At 45.8% G+C, this 21,385-nt stretch overlaps 1 protein-coding gene across 2 annotated transcripts in view; it reads right to left on the bottom strand.

The window, feature by feature from the left end:
• Nucleotides 1-3,706: 3,706 nt before the first annotated feature.
• LOC105356065 (copine-4) overlaps nucleotides 3,707-21,385 on the bottom strand; it is an 80,897-nt gene continuing 63,218 nt past the window's right edge. The window contains exons 8-16 of one of the 2 annotated variants that reach the window (XM_023964637.1): nucleotides 14,883-14,981; nucleotides 14,456-14,542; nucleotides 13,552-13,611; nucleotides 12,274-12,407; nucleotides 11,959-12,013; nucleotides 11,177-11,228; nucleotides 6,795-6,928; nucleotides 6,192-6,428; nucleotides 3,707-3,858 (exon numbers count right to left, since the gene is read on the bottom strand). In XM_023964637.1, the coding sequence (XP_023820405.1) occupies nucleotides 3,727-3,858; nucleotides 6,192-6,428; nucleotides 6,795-6,928; nucleotides 11,177-11,228; nucleotides 11,959-12,013; nucleotides 12,274-12,407; nucleotides 13,552-13,611; nucleotides 14,456-14,542; nucleotides 14,883-14,981 (990 nt within the window). In that variant the 3' untranslated portion in view covers nucleotides 3,707-3,726. Of the gene's footprint in view, nucleotides 3,859-6,191; nucleotides 6,682-6,794; nucleotides 6,929-11,176; nucleotides 11,229-11,958; nucleotides 12,014-12,273; nucleotides 12,408-13,551; nucleotides 13,612-14,455; nucleotides 14,543-14,882; nucleotides 14,982-21,385 lie in introns of those variants that run through there. The other variant, XM_023964638.1, reaches the window with a different exon arrangement.

The following is a 21,385-nucleotide window of genomic DNA, read 5'->3' as shown; positions in this document are numbered from 1 at the left end:
GGGGGGGGGGGGGTACATTCCTTTACTGACCGCCTCCCACCTGTCATGCAGGGAAGCAGCGTTTGGGTTGTCAGGTGTCTGTGTGCTTTTTCACGGCCGTGGAGGTCCTCCAGACAGATCCTCCAGACAGATCCTCCTAACAGATCCTCCTGACAGATCCTCCTAACAGATCCTCCTGACAGATCCTCTTAACAGATCCTCCTGACAGATATTCTTGACAGACCCGGTCTGTATGCACGGCAGGCGCTGAAGGTGCTGCACTTTTACGGAAACTTTCTTTGGAGCCCGGAGAGGTTCTACTCTGACCCGGAGGGTCCATTCCCCACTAGAAGCTCCTGCTGAAGGTAAACCGATAGAACCTGATCGGTGGGTTCAGACTGAAGCCAGCGTCTGTGGGGCACTAGGGGGGTTGGTGTATGTGGTGTCTGTGGGCAATTTGACCGTCATTTAATAATAATATAATAAACTTTATTTGTATAGCACCTTTCCAGATAAAAATCACAAAGTGCTTCATAGTACAACACGATAAAACAACAGTAAAACACAGTAAAAACACATGTTAAAAAGAAATTAAGAAAAAGCTATTTTAAAAAGATATGTTTTTAGCTGCTTTTTAAAAGAAAAACACTGAGTCCACAGATCTGAGGCTGAGAGGAAGAGAGTTCCAGAGGGATGGGCCCGGCCCGCAGACCGGCCACTAAAGAAAGTTTTATTTTGGCAAACTACCGGATTCTGTTCTCCACATGCGTCTGTCTTGACGAATCACGTGACTTTAAGCTGCCGCAACGTTTAGCTCAAAGCTAAAAAACAAATGAAAACCAAAAAGATTAAACGTGTTTGGAAAGTTTCTCCAGGGAGAAAAGACTCAGCGAGGAAACCGAAGAAACATAAAGCTCCTGGTTCCAGACAAAACCCAGAGTTTCCCTCAAATACGGATTTATGGAGACGGTTGTTCCGGACCAGAAGCCGCGCCGCTCTGCTGGATTCTCAGCGATTCGCTGTTTCACACATGCAGATAACAAAGATGCAGACATGTTTATTATTCTATTTAGAAGATTTCACTTTTACGAGGGTTGCATCTTTTTTTTATTTTATCTACCACATCTTAAAAATTGGATGCAGCTAAAGATGTTAGCATCCGCTGTAATGTTGCTTTACTGATTTTTCAAAGGGCTCCCAGGATCTCTTGAAAAAGAGATTCTTCGTCTCAATGGGACAATTTCTGGGTAAATAAATAATCCTCAGATGGGACACGGGACAGGGTCAGTTCAGCGTGAGGCATCTCAGCAGGGGACACGCCCCCTGCTGAGATGCCTCACGTTGAACTGATTGGCCACGCCCACACCTGATATTGCGGTGAGGAGATCACCGGGGGTGTGACCCTTCTCCAGAACAGTATTCTCCAGAACAATCCTTCAAAATGTGTTGATTTGGACACAGAAAGAAGGTCACACCTTCGTTAACACCTGAACGTTTATAGGACACGCCCACCTAGTCAGTTTTAGAGCTCTTGATTGGACTGTAACACGTCAATCAAACTGTAGTTTTAAGCCAATTATGAGTCTAAATGAACCTAAAAAAAATAAAGGGATGGAGCTTCATTTGAAGTAAGGCAGGGCAGTTTAACAGTGGCGTGAGTGGCGAGGACCTTAATTCTGTGAAGACGCCCCTATGGTCAGACGGTGGTTGGTTCCACTTTCTTTGGATCTGAAACCAGTTTCAAAGAGGAAGTAAAAGTGTCGGTCTTTGAGGGCATGTGTGTGTGTGTGTGCGTGCGTGGTGGTGTGAGGGGGGATATTTAGTTAATGGGACGGTTCCAGAGAGGAAGGAACATGAGAAACTGGAAGCAGGTCCAAACTGCAGGTGGGTTGTGTTGAAGGTCCTGCAGAAATTTGGAGAACAGGAACCACAAAGTTCTGTGGAAGAGGTTTCAACATCAGAGTTCCTCTTTTTACTGATGAAGAACAAAAATCTCTTGAGCTCTCCACAACGATCAAAGTTCAAATCCTGGATTTGCTTTCTAATTTAGGATCTAGGAAGAACCTCTGACGTTTGAATTTGACCTTCTGCTCCTCTCTAACCCCTTCTTCTCCAGGCTGTTCCATTGCATAAAACACAAGTCTCAGTCCCTCAGAACCGAGTGGACCTGTGAAGCCCTCTGTGGTGGAATGAGACAAGGTCTGAGATGATCCAGAAGGTCTGAGATGATCCAGAAGGTCTGAGATGATCCAGAATATCTGAGATGATCCAGAATATCTGAGATGATCCATAAGGTCTGAGATGATCCAGAAGGTCTGAGAAGATCCAGAAGATCTGAGAAGATCCAGAAGGTCTGAGATGATCCAGAAGGTCTGAGAGGATCCAGAAGGTCTGAGAGGATCCAGAAAGGTCTGAGATGATCCAGAAGATCTGAGAAGATCCAGAAGGTCTGAGAGGATCCATAAGGTCTGAGATGATCCAGAAGGTCTGAGATGATCCAGAAGGTCTGAGAGGATCCAGAAGGTCTGAGAGGATCCAGAAAGGTCTGAGATGATCCAGAAGATCTGAGAAGATCCAGAAGGTCTGAGATGATCCAGAATATCTGAGATGATCCAGAAGGTCTGAGAGGATCCAGAAAGTCTGAGAGGATCCAGAAGGTCTGAGATGATCCAGAATATCTGAGATGATCCATAAGGTCTGAGACGATCCAGAAGGTCTGAGACGATCCAGAAGGTCTGAGAGGATCCAGAAGGTTTGAGATGATCCAGAAAGTCTGAGATGATCCAGAAGGTCTGAGAGGATCCAGAAGGTCTGAGAGGATCCAGAAAGGTCTGAGATGATCCAGAAGGTCTGAGAGGATCCAGAAGATCTGAGAAGATCCAGAAGGTCTGAGATGCTCCAGAAGGTCTGAGAGGATCCAGAAGGTCTGAGAGGATCCAGAAAGTCTGAGAGGATCCAGAAGGTCTGAGATGATCCAGAAGGTCTGAGATGATCCAGAAAGTCTGTGATAATCCAGAAGGTCTGTGAGGATCCAGAAGGTCTGAGATGAGCCAGAAGGTCTGAGATGATCCAGAAGGTCTTAGAAGATCCAGAAGATCTGAGAAGATCCAGAAGGTCTGAGATGCTCCAGAAGGTCTGAGAGGATCCAGAAGGTCTGAGAGGATCCAGAAAGTCTGAGAGGATCCAGAAGGTCTGAGATGATCCAGAATATCTGAGATGATCCATAAGGTCTGAGACGATCCAGAAGGTCTGAGACGATCCAGAAGGTCTGAGAGGATCCAGAAGGTTTGAGATGATCCAGAAGGTCTGAGATGATCCAGAAGGTCTGAGAGGATCCAGAAGGTCTGAGAGGATCCAGAAAGGTCTGAGATGATCCAGAAGGTCTGAGAGGATCCAGAAGATCTGATAAGATCCAGAAGGTCTGAGATACTCCAGAAGGTCTGAGAGGATCCAGAAGGTCTGAGAGGATCCAGAAAGTCTGAGAGGATCCAGAAGGTCTGTGAGGATCCAGAAGGTCTGAGATGATCCAGAAGGTCTGAGATGATCCAGAAGGTCTGAGAAGATCCATAAGATCTGAGAAGATCCAGAAGGTCTGAGATGATCCAGAAGGTCTGAGAGGATCCAGAAGGTCTGAGATGATCCAGCGTTTCCCTGTAAAAGATCTGCAGCACCTTCAGCGTCTGCGCTAATGAAGGACAGAAGACGGTAAACATTTGTTTCAGTCCAGAGGCGGCGGCTCGGCGCTGTTCAGGGGCCAAACGGCCTGGAAGACTGGTACTGGCTGGGCACTTTGGGCTTGATGCCCTTGCTGTTGTAGTAGTCAACCACCTGGTTGGGCACTTCTGCTAGAACGCTCTTCGCCAGAGCAGCTGGAGAGGCCTGAGGAAGAGGAGAAGATGTGAGTCAGTCCTGTTCTTCTCTGGGATGAACACAGACCCTTCCAGAGGTTTTTGGGCTCACATAAAGACCACATGGACCCTCCTCCAAAAGGTTTCTGCTCTCATTTCTGCTCCTCTACGTTACATGGAGCCACAGCAGCAGAGCTGAGGATGGAAACATTTGTCACATCATCTTCACCACCAGCTGAGTCTTCCTCAGGGGTTCAGACCAGGACAGCTGGCAGGTCGCTCCACCATGTCCGTCCCATTTAGATTTCATTCTTACAGGAAATGATCTATCAAACAGAAACGTTCTTCATTTTCTAAAAAGGTTTATTATTGAGCTTCTTCAGCAAATGAACGTGTCAGATTTCTCAGTAATCTTTGTTCTGCTGTGAATAAAATATTGACTCGTGTGATTTGAAAGTCTTTAATTATTTCTATTCTGGGTCTGGGTAATGGCTGCATCTGTGAGCTGCACGTTTGCTCTGCAGCTGCATGTTTGCTCTGCAGCTGCATGTTTGCTTATGCAGCTGCATGTTTGCTCTGCAGCTGCATGTTTGCTTATGCAGCTTGATTAAATGTTAAATTGCCACTGTCATCTCCACTCCTGCCCCCCCAGCCCCCCCTGTTCTGGGTTTATTACTCTGCAGACTTTCTCATTGGGTAGATGAAGATCCAATTTCTGCAGGAGCTGGGGGTGGGGGTAGGGGGGTGGGGGGGCAAACAGCCGTGAAGATGATCACTTCTGGTTCCTGCAGCTTCTTTTCCAATCGAATGACCCCCACCACCACCACGGAGGGGGGCGTCACAAAGACAGGGCCAAATAAAGAAGCTCTTGTTTACTGTTGTTGTTTACTGTTGTTGTTTACTATTGTTTACTGTTGTTGTTTACTGTTGTTTACTGTTGTTGTTCTCCTGCCTCTCAGCCTGGTTGTCATTGTAAATGAGGTTCAGTTGAATTAAAGGGTAAAGAACATTTTCCTGCATAAAACATCAACGTCGGATCCTTTTAGATCAAATTAGTCGTTGGCGTTTTAATCAGGTCATTTCCTCCTTTTGAAGCAGTAAAAAACACTTTCAGTCAGGAAGGTTTGAATCCAAAATCCTTAGAAATACATTTATACACGACAAAAGCAAATGGAAACAAGTATTCAATAAATATATGTCATTTATGTATATGTATTTTCTATTATTTTGTTCATTTTTAAAATGTAATTTAATTTTTTTTTTCTGTGTAAAATTGAAATTGAGACACCTTAAAGTCCTTCAGAAAACAGTTCGATTACATTTATTTAATCCTATTAATAAACACTTCAAAGTGAAAATCCCCTTGGCTGCCCCCCCACCACCACCAATTTTTACCCTGCATTTAGCCCCTCCTTTGTGGGTGTGGTCATAGATGAGGTCATAAGGTCAGATGCATACAGGTATCAACAGGTGAATAAATCAGTTCTGGATCTGACCTGACTGCTAGTTTGAACCCTGTTCCCAATTTAAAAGCAGACGCTCTACACTTGGCCACAGAGTGAGTCAAACACTAGTAGTAAAGATATTTGAATCGGTTTGTTCAAAAGGGGCCCAAGTCCACAATTTGCCAAAATAGAGATATTATATGTTCTATGGTCTTCAAGGGAAAAGCTATCTGATTATGTGCAAAAAAGTCCCAAGTCCGTTGTAATGTATTGACTATGCTTGACATTTAAAATGCATTAATGCAAATTCCTGGACTTGGGCCTCTCCTGCATGGGTTTAGCTTTATCCCACAGATGGCAGCACTAGTTATCCAATATGGCAGCGCCCCCGTTTAATTCAAGAAGGGCCCAAGTCCAGAGACTTTGGTTTGCTAGTCCTCTGTAATGATAAAAGTGAGATGCTTCATATTCTAGCATTTGGAAGCTATGAACTGGAGCTAAATCTGGGTAAAGTATGAATCATTTGCTTTAGCCTCCCTTTAAGCTATGCAATTAAAATCATTTCCTGGAAAAACAAACTTCTTGGACTTGGGCCCTTATTGACCCAACCCATTCAATTAGATCCATTCTACTGCAGTGGGGTTTGCAGAAATGTTCAGGTGGCTTTCCTGACCTCAGACCAGCACATCAACAAATCTACTTTTCTGTTTGGCTGCAAGAATCTGAAACTGTGAAGCTTCCAGGTGAGGAAGAATCCATGGAGGTTAAACCCCAGAGAAGCTTCAGCTGAGCCTCGCTTCCTCCAACAGCTCACAGGAAAACAGAGCAAACGGGAAGCCAGCCAGGCTACAGCACAGGAAGGAGGCTCCTGGGAGGAACACGGCCTTTCCAGAACCAGCACCGCCTCACACGCACTCACATGTTTGAAGCTGCGGAACGGGACGAACTGGACGATGTCCCGCAGCACCGGCTCCCCCTTCGGAGAGCGCAGGATCCCGTCGTCGCCGTCCAGCATCTGCATGTCGCTGAAGTCGGCGTTCCCGACCCCGACGATGATGATGGACATGGGGAGGTGGGAGGCCTGGACGATGGCCTCCCTGGTGTCGGCCATGTCTGTGATGACGCCGTCCGTCAGGATCAGCAGGATGAAGTATTGCTGGGGGGCGTCAGAGGACAAAGTCAGCACCGGCGTCCATCCCGCTCGGGTTCTGTGTGTGTTTACCGTTTGTCCTCCATGTTGGAGCCGCAGTCAACCACCAAAACAAAGAAAAGCAGCGGCAACGGAAGAACATCCAGCATCAAGAAGAGAAGAAACACTGACCAGGAGGAACGAATGGAAACGAATATTTACTGTGGGACTGATGACGAACGACAGGCAGCTGAGCTAAACAGAAACCAGGAGTGACACCCTGACAGAAAGAAAAGACAGAAGAAACACCAAGTCTACGACCTACGGAAGCAAACAGGAAGTCCAGCCAAAACACGCCACACCAGCCCGTCAGGCTTTGGAGGAGAACCTCACCATGGCCTCTTTGGTGTGGACCTCCTGAGAGGCCGTTTTGGCCACCTTCTGAATGATGGGGGCGATGTTGGTGGGGCCGTAGAGCTGCAGTTTGGGGAGGCAGGCCTGGTACGCCTCCACCACCCCCTGGATCCCTGATGGGCAGCAGAAAGGGTGACGATCAGAGAACAGGACGTCCACAGTGATCATTCGCTTCATTTGGAAATGTCAAATCCAAAACAAAGTTGGATCGCAAACGTTAACGCCCACAAAAGGATCACGGGGCGTGGCCAGAGACATGTGGTCATGTGACCCGATGGTGTCCAATGTGCTCCATTGCTTTGTCAGCTCTGCCCCCTAATCCTGATGACATCATCGAACCCCCACTTCTTTGAATCTGAGCCGGCGGGACACGCCCAGTGCAGCTGTTCTTTACCTGACGTTCACCTGTCAATTGACCCCTCCCACCTACTTTAGGTCGCTTTCTATCCTGAAAATACAGGAAACAAAAATCTTCTCAGTACAGGTTTTTAAACACAGATGTAAACGGTAAAGCCGTAGACCCGTACGGGTTCTGGGGGGTTTGTGGGTCATCTGGGTCCGTTTAGGGTCGTAGAAGAGCAGCTGCATCTTTAGGGGAGCACAGGTGAGTCTCTCACTTTCCTTGAGGCTCGCACGACCACCTTAAGGGTGAGAATGGAGCGTGCTATTGTCATGTATGAGGTAAATGAATCGTGATGAATGACTGAAGTTACACACACTCATGACGCTGTGGTGATGCTGTCGTACGGCGTCCTTACGCCACATGAGGACTTACTGGCCGCGTGCAAACGCTGCACGCTTGGGGCGTGCACGTGACACGTGTGTGTATCTGTAGGACGTCCACACAAACTACACTCTGAGCTTCTAATGTCCTCGTTTCTAACAACCAGGCTGCAGCAGGGAGCGCGCATGGATCATGGGAACAGCACTAACGGGCTCCTCAGTCTTCAGGATTTGAGGGGGGGTTGCAAAAAGGAAAAATCTGTACAACTCTCCTGCATCTCCCCCTTACCCCCCCCCCTTACTCCTCACTTTGACCCGTCGCCCGCAGCATGACCCTAGAACCCCCCCCCCCCCCCTCCTGCAGGTTCACAGAGCGATTTGACCTTAATATTCCTGTGGGTCACCTGCACGGCCCCCACAGGTTTGATGGCCCGGCTCCACCCGTAAGCACAGCTGGGACTTGAACAATCTGCACTGGTGAAGCTCTGATTCAAACTTTGTTGTCGTGTTTATTCTCTTCCAAAGATGACGCATCTGTTGAAGTTACAGCTAACTGGATCGTGTCAAAAGCCCCCTAGTGGTTACATAGTGAGCTGACCTGGCTCCAGTTTGGTCATCAGACCGGCTTGAAGAGGAGGTGAAGGTGCTGCCTTCTGTGGGCGGAGTACAGAGAAATAGCTGAAGGCATCTCTCCCAGAAGTCCCAGCTTGATTTTCAAAATAAAGCACCTTGTGGGGGTAAACTTGTGATCATTTAGCAGAATGATCACTGTTGATGCTGAGCTCTGTGCCTCTGAAACATGTTTGGTGTGGTATGAAGTCATCTGCAGGTCTGCTGCACCTGAACGTACCGCAGCTGAAAGCTGTTTGGACAGAAAAGTTTCTTCCACCTGTTGTTCAGAGGCAGCAGTGACTCTTTAAAGTCACTGAGATCCGGCGTTAATTAAAGGAATGGCTGCTAAAGATTTCCTCTGAGCGCTTCGATGCCCCTCAGGCGCTGGGGGGAAAACCTGGAAGGAGACAAAACTATTCCTCTTTTCACCAAAGAAACAACCAAACAAAACAGTGGGGCCTCCACTGTTTTGTTTATTTTAGATCTCACTGCTGCTTCCAACAGTGGATCACAGTGTTTTATTATCCCGACTGGAGCACTCTGTCGGTGTGAAGAGCACAGCACTCAGTTGGTTCAGATCTTATTTGGGTGGACGGAGTTTTTCTGTCCAAGTTGGAAAGTACTCTTCTCCAGAAGCTCCACTCAAGCACGGGGTTAGGGTTAGGGTTAACCCTAACCCTAACCCCAGGGTTCAGTTTTAGGCCCTCTTTTATGTTAGTTTTTGGAAAGTCTGACTTCCTGACAGGCTGCTGTGGTGCTGTTGGCCCCCTGGACCCCTCAGATGCTCCTTTTATTAGGAATCTTGGGGTAAACCTTGACAGGCAGGTCAGTGCAGTGGTCCAGTCTAGTTTTTAGCACTTGAGGCTAATAATCAAAGTTAAGCCATATCTTCCTCCTCATGCTGTGGAATAAGTGATCCATGCTGTGATCTTCTCCAGACTGGACTACTGTAACTTTTTCTACAGTGGCATTGACCGTCTTTGCTCGCCGTCTCCAGCTGGTTCAGAATTCGGCGGCCTGCCTGTTAACGGGGACCAGACGGTGTGAGCGTATCACTCCACTTTTACGCTCTCTTCACTGGCTGCCTGTGTCTTTAGGATCACTTTTAGGATTTTACTTTTGGTTTTTAAATGTTTGAATGGTCTGGCACCGCTGTATCTCTCTGAGCTTTTCCATGTGTATCGTCCATGTCGAGTCCTAAGATCTGAAGATGAAATGCTTCTAACTGTTCCCAGGACTCGGCTTGTGACTCGGGGAGACAGAACCTTTTCAGTTGCAGGTCCTAAACTCTGGAACGTTCTCCCCTTCTCTGTGAGGTCTGCCAGAACCGTCAGTCATTTTAAGTCACTTTTAAAAACTCATCTTTTTAGTCAAGCTTTTAACTCCAGTGAGTGGATTTAGTGGGTCAGCTTGTTAATTTTATTCTTTTGTTGTTTTATGGTTTTATTGTTTCTTTATTGTATCATATTGTCTCTGATTTTATGTTAAGCACTTTGGTTGCTTCTGTGCTTTACAAATAATGAACTGATTGAAACGAGGGAGCTGGAACTGCACAGAACTCCGCTAATGTTCAGACGTTATCAGGGGGGGTTCTGATTGGAGCCAACAAACCTCTCACTTAACTAAACCCCGCCCAATTGCCCATTTATGGAACAGGCAAAGTAAACGTATCAGAAGACCGGACCTCTGCCAAATAAACCCAGTTAACCTAAATTAACTTAACAAGTTAGGATCCATTCTACATCTAAATATTTACAAAGAAAATCCAAAATGTGAACGGCTAAAGTTCACAAACTAAAGCAAATAAAAAAGTGTGGAGATACATTATACCAGTGTGGAAACGGACACTTCCATTAAAAACAAATACATATGGATTTATGTTATGTTTAAAAATGTAAATAGATTTTAATTCAACCAAACAATGTGATGTTGGAATTATGTTTATAGCTGAAGTTATGCTTTCGTGATTCAGCTAAACCTTTGCAGCCACCGGTTAGAATGGACCAAATGTTGACGTGAACTGAAGAGATCAAAATGTCCTTAATGAGCCGAACATCTGAACCGTTTGAGTCAGCTGAAGAGGTAAATAAACAAAAAAAGGTTTTAACTTATTTTCTAGTTTGAAAGAAGAACTCATGTTCTTCTTTTGAGGAACGTTTGTGTTTCACTTCACATTCTCCATAGGATCAGGATGGATCAGGAGTGGATCCATCAGAGGATCAGATGTTCTGGAGATCCACGCAAGGAAGCAGATGGAGAAGTTTAAGAGGAAAAACAGTGATGATGATGATGATGATGGTGGTGAAAGGATGCTGAAGGTGGAGACACCAGGAAAGAGGAGACAGACCAAAGAGGAGGCTCACAGATGTAGAGGAGGAGCACATGACGGTGGGGGATGCAGAGCAGAGGGTTGGATATGTTTTTCAGTGTCGCCCCCTACAGGGAGCAGCCAAATAACAAAGAATCTAGATAAACATGTTGCATTGAAGTTGGGTCAAACGTTGGAGGGGGCTCTGCTTTAAAATCGGTTTCTGACAGGAACAGCTTCTGCTGACATCTTCCTGAGGGATTCTGGAGGTCAGGGCACAGATGGAGAAGCTATCGGCTGATCAAAGCTAAGGGCTGATCGTTTTGATCAATACTTGGCTGGGAGAGGAGATGAAGAGAACAAACATGGTTCCCTTCTTTACAAATGTTTGGTTCAAGAGAAACAAAAAAACAAATAAATGAAGATTTTATTTTTCTGTCCAGATATTTTGACTAAATCAATTATTAAAGTGTTTAATACTTTTCAGGTTGTGGATCTTAAAACGGGTAAAAACGAACTGTGATGTTAATAAGGTCAGATGCAAACAAACAAAAAGAGTTCAGAATAATTTAAAATGTATAAATGAACAAAAATAAAGAGCAAGAAACTGTCCAACCAGTTTAGATGTAAGGAATTGAACTACACACACAAACACAACAGTAAACAACATCAACATGACAGATACACTGCAGACAATGGTCTGGTTTAGAGGCCTCACCTGCACACTCCGGGTTATCCTCATTAAAATTCACGGCAAAGTCATGGGAGACCTGTGGGGGGGGGGGGGGGGGGGGGGACGGACATAAAACATTTCCAGATGACTCCAATATTTTTGTGCTTGTGACTAAAATTCATTGACAATTATTTAATCAAAACAAAAAAAGGTTCTTGGTGATTTGTAGAAAACAGGCGTCATCTGCATAAAAACAGACACGGCAAAACTCCGAGTCCGTTTGTCTGATGGGTCTTTAGAGAACAACTTATTGTTTTAGCAATATTCTTAGTTCTCATCTGAAAGATGTTAAACTTGTTTGTAGAAGCACTTTCCACGTTTAACATGTTATTTCTCTAAATACATAGAAATGCTAATAATATCATCTCTGCGGGTTAAATACAGGTAAGTTCTGTCTGTAATTATTCTCTGGAATCCAGCTGGTTCCCTGAGGATCCTGCTAAAAAGAAAAGGTGCATTAAAACATAAAAGGTGAGCCAAGTCCAGAGCCCTGAGGAACACCAGAAGTAACGTTCCCCTCATTTCAATAAATAACTGCACTGGAATCATTATGGAAAAGAAAGCAAGTGAATCCCCCCCCCATGTGGGGAAGGGGTTTCATACAGAGAGGAAGCAATCAGGCGCTGTTTTTCAGTGAAGCAGCAATGGCATTGCATCATGGGAGAGGAAATGAGATGACCGGGGAGTTAACAGGCAGCAGCACCCCCCCCAGGGTGTGGAGGATGGAGAGGGGGGGGTATAATCAGCCGGGCCGAGCAGGTAATTACCTTGAAGTCAGGAGGGATCCGAGCGCCGAAGCCAAACGCCGGGAACATTTTATCACTGCAGGAGACAAGACGGAGTCAGAAATGAAGCTGGAGGAGAAGCTCTGTGATTGGCTGACGGGGAAGACATGAAGTCACAGAGTCCTGAGGAGAACCACAGGAAGCTTTTCCTCACCTGAACCTCTCCTACTCCGTTTGTGTTGACATTTAACCAAAAACTCAGCAAAAGAAAGATGCTCAGAACTCCTAAAGAGGTGATGAAGAGTGGAAGGTTTCCTGGACAAACGCAGGCGTATGATTGGCCGTCTTGAGGCTCACCTGTCGTAGTCCTGGCAGATCTCCCCCACAGCCACCAGCGCCTTCAGGTACTCGTTGGGCTGGTAGGGGTGGATGTAGTGCAGGGAGCAGCTGTTTCGGGGGTCTCCGTTTGACGCCGTGAAGTCGATGGCGACCTGCAGAAACCACAACCAGGTAGATGTGACGGATGTGCCGCAGCGGCGTGGAACCTCTGAGCTCTGTTCAGGTCTTCAGCTGGAACCAGATTTGGGTTAACTAACCCCCCCAGGAACAAGGTACATGCACGTTGTAACCTGCTCCTCCCCATCTGATCCTCCAGAGTCAAACCGAACAGACGCTCGGCTCTCAGACTACCCGGTCAGAACCTACCTGGTGCAGGTAGTGTGCAGAAAGTAGGGCAGGAACGTCTGAAACCAGGACAGTGGTCCTAAAGGACGACCCCCCCCCCCTGCCAGTTTCAGGTTTTCTGAACTCCATCTCAGGCTCTGACACTCATGAACACTTTTACTGGTCAGATCCCAGTGAGGGAGGTGCTAACTGGGACACTAACTGGTGTCTCCATGGTTACTGTTTCCATGGTGACAGCTGAACATTCCATAAAAATGAAAATGTATTTTTTTTTTGTCATTTTGCTCCTGGACAGAAAACAAAGTGGGCCGATGATCCGATGTAAGCCGTGTGTGTGTGTTTGTATATGAATGTAATTGTGTTGGTGCGTGTGTGTCCTGATGTGTGTTAGTGTGTGTGAGTGTGTGCGTGTGTGTGTGCAGGTGTGTTAGTGTCTGTGTCTTTGTGTGCATGTGTGTGTTTTCATGTGTGTGTGTGTGTGCATATGTGTGTGTGAGCATAGGTGTGTGTGTTTGTGTGTGTGTGTGTGTTTGTGTGCGTGTGTGTGTGTGTGTGTGTGTGTGTGTGTTTGAGTGCGTGTGTGTTTGAGTGCGTGTGTGTGTGTGTGTGTCTGCATGTGTGTGTGTTCGTGTGTGCGTGTTTGAGTGCGTGTGTGTGTGTTTGTGTGCGTGTCTGTGTGTGTGTGTGTGTTTGTGTGCGTGTCTGTGTGTGCGAGTGTCTTTGTGTGCATGTGTGTGTTTTCATGTGTGTGTGTGTGTGTGTGCATATGTGTGTGTGAGCATAGGTGTGTGTGTTTGTGTGTGTGTGTGTTTGTGTGTGTGTGTGCAGATGTGGGTGTGTATGTGTGCGTGGGTGTGTGTGCGAGTGTACATGTGTGTTGTGTTTGTGTGGGTGTGAGTGCGTGTGTGTGTGTTTGTGTGCGTGTCTGTGTGTGTGTGTGTCTGCTCTCACTGTGAACTGGATCTGACAGCCTCCCATGATGTAATCCAGGAAGGAGTGCATCTTGATGACCTGCAGGCGTGAAGCGTTTTTGAGAAACTAATGTTTCAAACAAACAAACAGATTTGGATTCTTCTGGATTCACAGTTTTTCCCACAAACCAAAATCATCTTCTTGGGTTTTCTGTTGCAGTTTCCTAAAGAACCACTAGAGGCAGGAGTCCGTTTCCCTCTACTCACATCTTTAAGTCCTGTTTTTCACCACCAAACATTTTTACAGTCTGGTCTCAGAGATTTTTCTAAATGTTTATTCAGTCGTCGTGACGACTGGGTTTATTTTTAGGGGGTTTAATTGTCGTAGATCTCAGATCTCTGCATTTTAGGCCGTTTTGGTTTTTTATTGGCAGGTAGGTGGACCCATAGGTAAACTGTTGACCCCTCCCATTCCCATATTTGAACATTGTTGTGGTTGGGGGCTCAGATCTGCAGGATCTCAGCTTTCTGTCTCATCCAGCTTTGGATTGAAGGAAAAACATTCCTGCAGGATCCAGATTGTTGTTTGGAACATTTTTACTGGATCAGTGACAAAAACTTAATTTATCAATATTTATTATAATCAATCAATTATCTGAAGGACGTCAAATGCATTTTTACAATTCTGTTTTCAGGCCTAAATGCAGCAAGGAGTTCCCAATAGGACTATAGGATGTTAACCAGCTGCATGATGGGGGAGGAGCTCCACAAACACCAGCTCCCCCCGCCCTAAAGGGCGTGGCTCTGTTTCAGCGTCTCATCAGGCTAAGTGTTTGGCGTTCTCAGACTCCTCGCTGCCGGTTACATCACTGGTTCCTGCAGCATCATGTCAGCCTGCAGGGAAGGAGAGCGGCGGCGGCGGCGATGGCGGGAAAGGACGTCACCTTGCACTGGTTCAGAATGACGATCCCAGAGTTCCTGTAATTCTTCTTCTTCACTTTGTATTTGGGGTTGATGCAGGGCCACTGCACCTGCAACACAGGTGAACGCGCACTTTGGTTTCATGTCAACCTTCATTTAGGGCGGATTGACCCCCTCCCCATCCTCTGTTTCTGCTCCTGACCCCCCCAGGTCTTTTTACAGGAACATCTGTCCAAAGTGGACCCGGTAGGTGAAGTGACGTCCTCAGAGCGGCTGACCGCTCCTCTCTCCATGTGAGGACCTGCAGTGTTGTCCTCCTCTGTGTGTGTGTGTGTGTGTGGGGGGGGGTTGTGCTGTCACTCAGCCTGACTCTCACTCAGCCATGAAATTGATTGTGTGTGGGGGGGAGGGGGGGTACCTGCTGGAAATCAGCTGAGTGGAGAGGCTCACCTGTCGTCCGTCGATGGCCCCCTTCATCTCTTTGAAGGAGGCTTCAAAGTCTCCGATGTAGTCGTGTTTCCCGTTGGAGTCCCAGTCCCAAACCGTGCACTGAGGAAGAGGAGGAGGAGGAGGAAGAGGAAGAGGAGGAGAAGGAGGAGGAGGAAGAAGAGAAGGGGGAGGAAGAGCAGGAGAAGGAGGAGGAGGAGGAGGAGGAGGAAGAGGAAGAGAAGGAGGAGGAGGAGAAGTAGGAGGAGGAAGAGGAGGAGAAGGAAGAGGAGGAGGAAGAGGAGGAGGAGAAGAAGGAGGAGAGGAGGAAGAGAAGGAGGAGGAGGGAGGAGGAGGAGGAGGAGGAGGAAGAGGAAGAGAAGGAGGAGGAGGAGAAGGAGGAGGAGGAAGAGGAGGAGAAGGAGGAGGAGGAAGAGGAGGAGGAGAAGAAGGAGGAGGAGAAGGAGGAGGAGGAGAAGGAGGAGGAGGAGGAGGAGGAAGAGGAAGAGAAGGAGAAGGAGGAGGAGGAGGAAGAGGAGGAGGAGGAGAAGGAGGAGGAGGAGGAAGAGGAGGAGGAGAAGAAGGAGGAGGAGAAGGAGGAGGAGGAGGAGGAGGAGGAGGAAGAGGAAGAGAAGGAGGAGGAGGAGAAGGAGGAGGAAGAGGAGGAGGAGAAGAAGGAGGAGGAAGAGGAAGTGAAGGAGGAGGAGGAAGAGGAAGAGAAGGAGGAGGAGGAGAAGGAGGAGGAGGAATAAGAGGAGGAGGAGGAGAAGGAGGAGGAGGAGTAGGAGAAGGAGGAGGAAGAGGAGGAGAAGGAGGAGGAGGAGGAAGAGGAAGAGAAGGAGGAGGAGGAGAAGGAGGAGGAGGAGGAAGAGGAGGAGGAGGAGTAGGAGAAGGAGGAGGAAGAGGAGGAGAAGGAGGAGGAGGAGGAAGAGAAGGACACAGGTTCATCACAGCAGCATCACAAACATCTTCAGGTTCTCACAGGTTTCAAAGGAACGACTGAGTTTTAAAACCACCAAAAAAAGTAAAATCAGGAGATTTTTTTCTTCTAAATTTATGAGTTTATTCTCGTAATTTAACAGTTTTCACTTTTTTTCTTGTAAATTTACGACTTAAAAGTCGTAAATTAAAAAAAAAAATTGTTTGTAAACTCGCCCTAAAAATCCGTCATAGAGGGAATACATTTTTTTGAATATATATATATATATATATTTAGTAAAAAGTATGATCATATTTCAATACGACTCTTTTCATAAAGTACAAAATGCGGCAGAAAGTAAAAAAATAAACTCCATAAGTTTGATTTCAATTTAACTTCTTCATTTATTGATTGATGCTGAAATGTTTGCATCTATTTCCTAAAGATCAGTGACTCTCTTTCTGAATCCGACTTCATTCCTTTACTCCTGCAGCGTCTCCTGGCTCTCCATTTAGCCCTGTCTCCAGGCAGCATCACAGATTCTCCTGAGTGTCTGCCTTCATGAGCGTGCATTAATGCGAGCTGCCCCCCCTCATTATCGCAGGGGCTGCATGAAGCCTCGTCTTCACACAGGAGGAAGACTTTCCTGCGGGGGGTTTTAATGAGCCCCCTCGCTCACGGCTGCATCCACTCCTTTAAATTAGCGGCTAGGAGGATTCGCAGCGCCTCTCTGAGAACAGGAGCCGTCTCCGGCTCACGCCGGCCTTCCCCGGACCAGAGGAGGTATTGAACGCTGGCGGACCTCAGCGATGACGAGTCTTCGTCATCTTTGTTAACCTTTCCCTGAATGAACCTGCAGGTTCTCCACATTTCTCCCCACAGGCCGGATTTATTTGGTTCTAAGAGCAAAACTAAACTACCAGAAACAAGAACCTGAAAATGTGTCAAATCTGACACGCCTGAGTCTCACCTGCTAAGCCTTGACTTGTATCCGTGTACTCTGTGGCTGCAGCGTGAACGTAAAAAACAATGCATGAACAAAACCAAAAACACATCAGGGTCTGATAGAAAGATGGCCATAATCCAACCCAATCCACCTCAGCAGGAAAATGACATTTAAAGAACACCAGATTACATCCTGGTGTCTTCTCCTGAGTTAGCAACAGAAAGTTTGAGTTTCTGAGAGGACACGCCTCCAAAAGCGTGAGAGAAGCACGTTCAGCAAAACTAACATCAGGAGGTTAGCTTCTGCCGTTCCTAACAGTCTTTCCTAAAGAAAATAATCCTTCTTATCTGCCCGGTGAAACGCATGTGGAAACGCTGCATCATCCCAGATTTCATCTGCAGAGCTGCAGTAAACAGACTCAGCTGGTTACGGCGACCAAAACCACTGAAAGACCTGATCTGACCTGATCCCATGCTCAGCAAGGTCTACTATGTGACGACAAACATGACAGAGAAGCTGAGATTTTTTTATTGGCAAAGACTCTAAATTTCAGACTTTTCTCTGCTCTCTTGTGTTACGACGAGGCGGTTTGTTGCTCCGCCTGCAGAACCCTGGTGGTCATGTGATATAATGAGGAGACCTCCCATCCTGTGGTCCACAAACGATCTGAGTTCTTTTGGACGACGGCTAAACGCAGATAAAAAAACATAGTGAATATGACAGCCAGACTCATGCATCACTGCATCACTGCACTACTGTGTTACTGCATCACTGCACTACTGTGTTACTGCATCACTGCACTACTGTGTTACTGCATCACTGCACTACTGCATCACTGCACTACTGTGTTACTGCATCACTGCACTACTGTGTTACTGCATCACTGCACTACTGTGTTACTGCATCACTGCACTACTGCATCACTGCACTACTGTGTTACTGCATCACTGCACTACTGCATCACTGCACTACTGTGTTACTGCATCACTGCACTACTGTGTTACTGCATCACTGCACTACTGTGTTACTGCATCACTGCACTACTGTGTTACTGCATCACTGCACTACTGTGTTACTGCATCACTGCACTACTGCATCACTGCACTACTGTGTTACTGCATCACTGCACTACTGTGTTACTGCATCACTGCACTACTGTGTTACTGCATCACTGCATCACTGCACTACTGTGTTACTGCATCACTGCACTACTGCATCACTGCACTACTGTGTTACTGCATCACTGCACTACTGTGTTACTGCATCACTGCACTACTGCATCACTGCACTACTGTGTTACTGCATCACTGCACTACTGTGTTACTGCATCACTGCACTACTGCATCACTGCACTACTGTGTTACTGCATCACTGCACTACTGTGTTACTGCATCACTGCACTACTGCATCACTGCACTACTGTGTTACTGCATCACTGCACTACTGTGTTACTGCATCACTGCACTACTGTGTTACTGCATCACTGCACTACTGTGTTACTGCATCACTGCACTACTGTGTTACTGCATCACTGCACTACTGTGTTACTGCATCACTGCACTACTGCATCACTGCACTACTGTGTTACTGCATCACTGCACTACTGTGTTACTGCATCACTGCACTACTGTGTTACTGCATCACTGCATCACTGCACTACTGTGTTACTGCATCACTGCACTACTGCATCACTGCACTACTGCATCACTGCACTACTGTGTTACTGCATCACTGCAATACTGCATCACTGCATTACTGTGTTACTACATCACTGTGTTACTGCACTATTGCATCACTGCACTATTGCATCACTGCACTATTGCATCACTGCATCACTGCACTACTGCATCACTGCATTACTGTGTTACTACATCAATGTGTTACTGCACTATTGCATCACTGCACTATTGCATCAATGCACTAATGCATCACTGCACTACTGTGTTACTGCATCACTGCACTGCTGCAGGTAACGGAGCATTAGTGTGTGATGATGGCCGCCTGGATCCAAAAGCTGGTTTCCATTTCCATCCATCTCCTCGTTTTCGTTGCTCCTGTTTAACCTTTGCTCCTCTTCCTGTCCTGCTGTGGTTCGTTCTTGCATCGATCGATGACCCTCTGACCTCCTCTCTGAGCTGCAGACGGGGGTCTGACCTGAGCTGATTGAAAACTGCTGCAGCATTAATCACAGATGGAACGTTCTGCTGTGCTGACTAGTAAGAGGTTTCTGTCGTTCTGTTATCCAGGATTGTAGAATTCTGGTTTGGACCAGATGATCCCAGATGTTTGTTCAAGGGTCAAATTCCCCACAGTGTGAGGAAGATGCTACAAAAAAACGGCTTTGCTTTAAAAAAGAAGGTTGTCCAAACAACGGCTGGAATCAACAAAGATGAGGAACTTAAGTTTAGTGCAGTGCTGTGTTGTGTAGTATTGTGTTGTGTAGTACAGTTTGGTTTACCTGGTTTAATGTGGTTTAGCTTGACTCTTGATTTTAACACAGAGTTCCGTTTCACTGAGTTCATGTTAGTTCGGTTCTGAACGGGTTTTTGCTTTTCTCTTTGAGGCCCGTTTAGAACCAGGTTTTTATGACCTGCAGGTTTTTCTGGAATTTTCATGTGCAATATTTACAGAAATGTGTGCGTGCGCGTGTTTGCATGTCTTTGTGTGTGTGTGCGTGCTTGTGTGTGTCTTTGTGTGTGTGTGCGTGTCTTTATGTGTGTTTGTATGTGTGTGTGTGCATGCGTGTGTGTTGGGGTGTGCGTGTGTGTGTGTGTGCGTGCTTGTGCGTGCATGCGTGCGTGTGTGTGTCTTTGTGTGTGTGTGCATGCGTGCGCGCGTGTGTGTGCGTGTCTTTATGTGTGTTTGTATGTGTGTGTGTGCATGTGTGTGTGTTGGGGTGTGCGTGTGTGTGTGCTTGTGCGTGCATGCGTTCTTGCACTTACTGCTTACTGAGGACCAGCGAGAGTTTTTAACCAACAAAGTGAGGTCAATTTCTGGAAGTGAGGACATTTGCCGGTTCTCACTTTTTTTTTGATTGAAAACTGCTCTACTTTGCCCATAGATGTTTCCCTCTCATTTTCCCAGAAGTCCCCACTTTTGGCCAAAAGTGCATTTTTTTCACCTGAATTTTCACACAGACTTTGCTCATGATCTCCCCCTACAGTTTTTTTAGGCACTGCTGTTGTAAAAGCGTACTTTGGGGCCAACTACAGGTCTAATCGGGAATTACATCAAGATGGTCTATTAACTGAAAATGGCATCTCTAGAAAAGCATGCTTTGCTTAATATTTAATAGTTTAAAAATAATATATATATAATATATATATATAAAAATATATATTTTTTAAAAATATACCTAATGTGACTCAGTTTTAAAATTAAAATCTAAAGATTTATTAAATATCGCTAATTTTTTAATTAAATCGCTAATGTAATGTATCCTCTTTACACTTCTTGCATGGGGTTTCACATACATTATTATTATTATTATTATTGGTATTTATACTGTAAAATTTAAGAAATTTTGTAAGCATCTTTTAGACATTGTATATTAGAAGAGGAGGTACAGGACTGCATTTTGCACTATTGACAAAAAAGACTTAGTGGCCCAGCCAGTGCTAAAAGAAGCCAGTGGTCAAATTGGTTGAGACTTCTAAAACAGGTCATTTGTTGTAAATATCTGTTGTCATATTCTTCAAGAGTGCTTTTTGATCATATCAAAACCATTTCACATATTTTGATTTAGTTCCTCAGTAAATACATAGCATTGATAAGTGGTTTAGAAACAGTGTCATCAGTCAGAAGCTTCAACAGATTTCCTGCGATGGGGATCAGTGTTTCCTTCAGACCCGACCAGAAGAGTCTCCACAAGTCTACAAGAGATCCTTTCTGTTCAGAGCAATAAACTGTTAGAATATATCAAATTACTGAAGCAAATCATTTTCTATTAGGAATTAAAAATAATTTTTCCATTTTTTTTTAATCTGAATTGACCACTGACCAATAAGTCTGAACACTTTTAACAATTATAAGTATGAAGTATTAATAAATGCATGATAAATGCATAATTTTTTAATAATAATAATTCATTTTATTAATCAGGTGCCTTTTTTCGAACTCAAGGTCGCCGAAAAGGGATAAAAGCACAGATTTAAAAGACGTTAAGTTTAAAGTTTAAAAAGAATATTCAGTCCAGTCAGGAAGAGTAGACTAGTCTGAAAAGGTGAGTTTTGAGGCTGGAGATGAAGAGAGGGAGTGAGTCCATAATCCGGAGGTCGGGGAGGAGGGGTTCCAGCGTTGTGGGGCAGAGCAACTAAATGCCCATTTCTCCACAAGGTGAGCACTTTGTATAACAAGTTGAGGGGAGGATGACGACCCAAGGGAGTGGGTGGGAGTTAAAACTTGAGGGAGATCTGAGAGTTTGGGGGGGGGGGGGGGGGGTATGAATGGTTTTGTAGATTAGAAGGAGGATTTTGTAGGTGATCCAGTGGGGGACATGTAGCCAGTGAAGCTGCTTGAGTATGGGTGTGATATGATGGATCGGGGAGCACTGTATGATGATGCAGGCAGCATAGTTTTGAACTAGTTGAAGTTTGTGGGGAGTTTTTTGCAGGAGTCTTTACCTAAGTGAATTACAACAATCCAGACGAAATGTAATGAAGC

The sequence above is a fragment of the Oryzias latipes genome, chromosome 16 (genome assembly GCF_002234675.1).
Source record: "Oryzias latipes chromosome 16, ASM223467v1".
In the NCBI taxonomy this organism is placed as follows: domain Eukaryota; kingdom Metazoa; phylum Chordata; class Actinopteri; order Beloniformes; family Adrianichthyidae; genus Oryzias; species Oryzias latipes.
The sequence above is the reverse complement of the archived record's forward strand: the minus strand, read 5'-3'. Positions and strand labels throughout refer to the sequence as shown.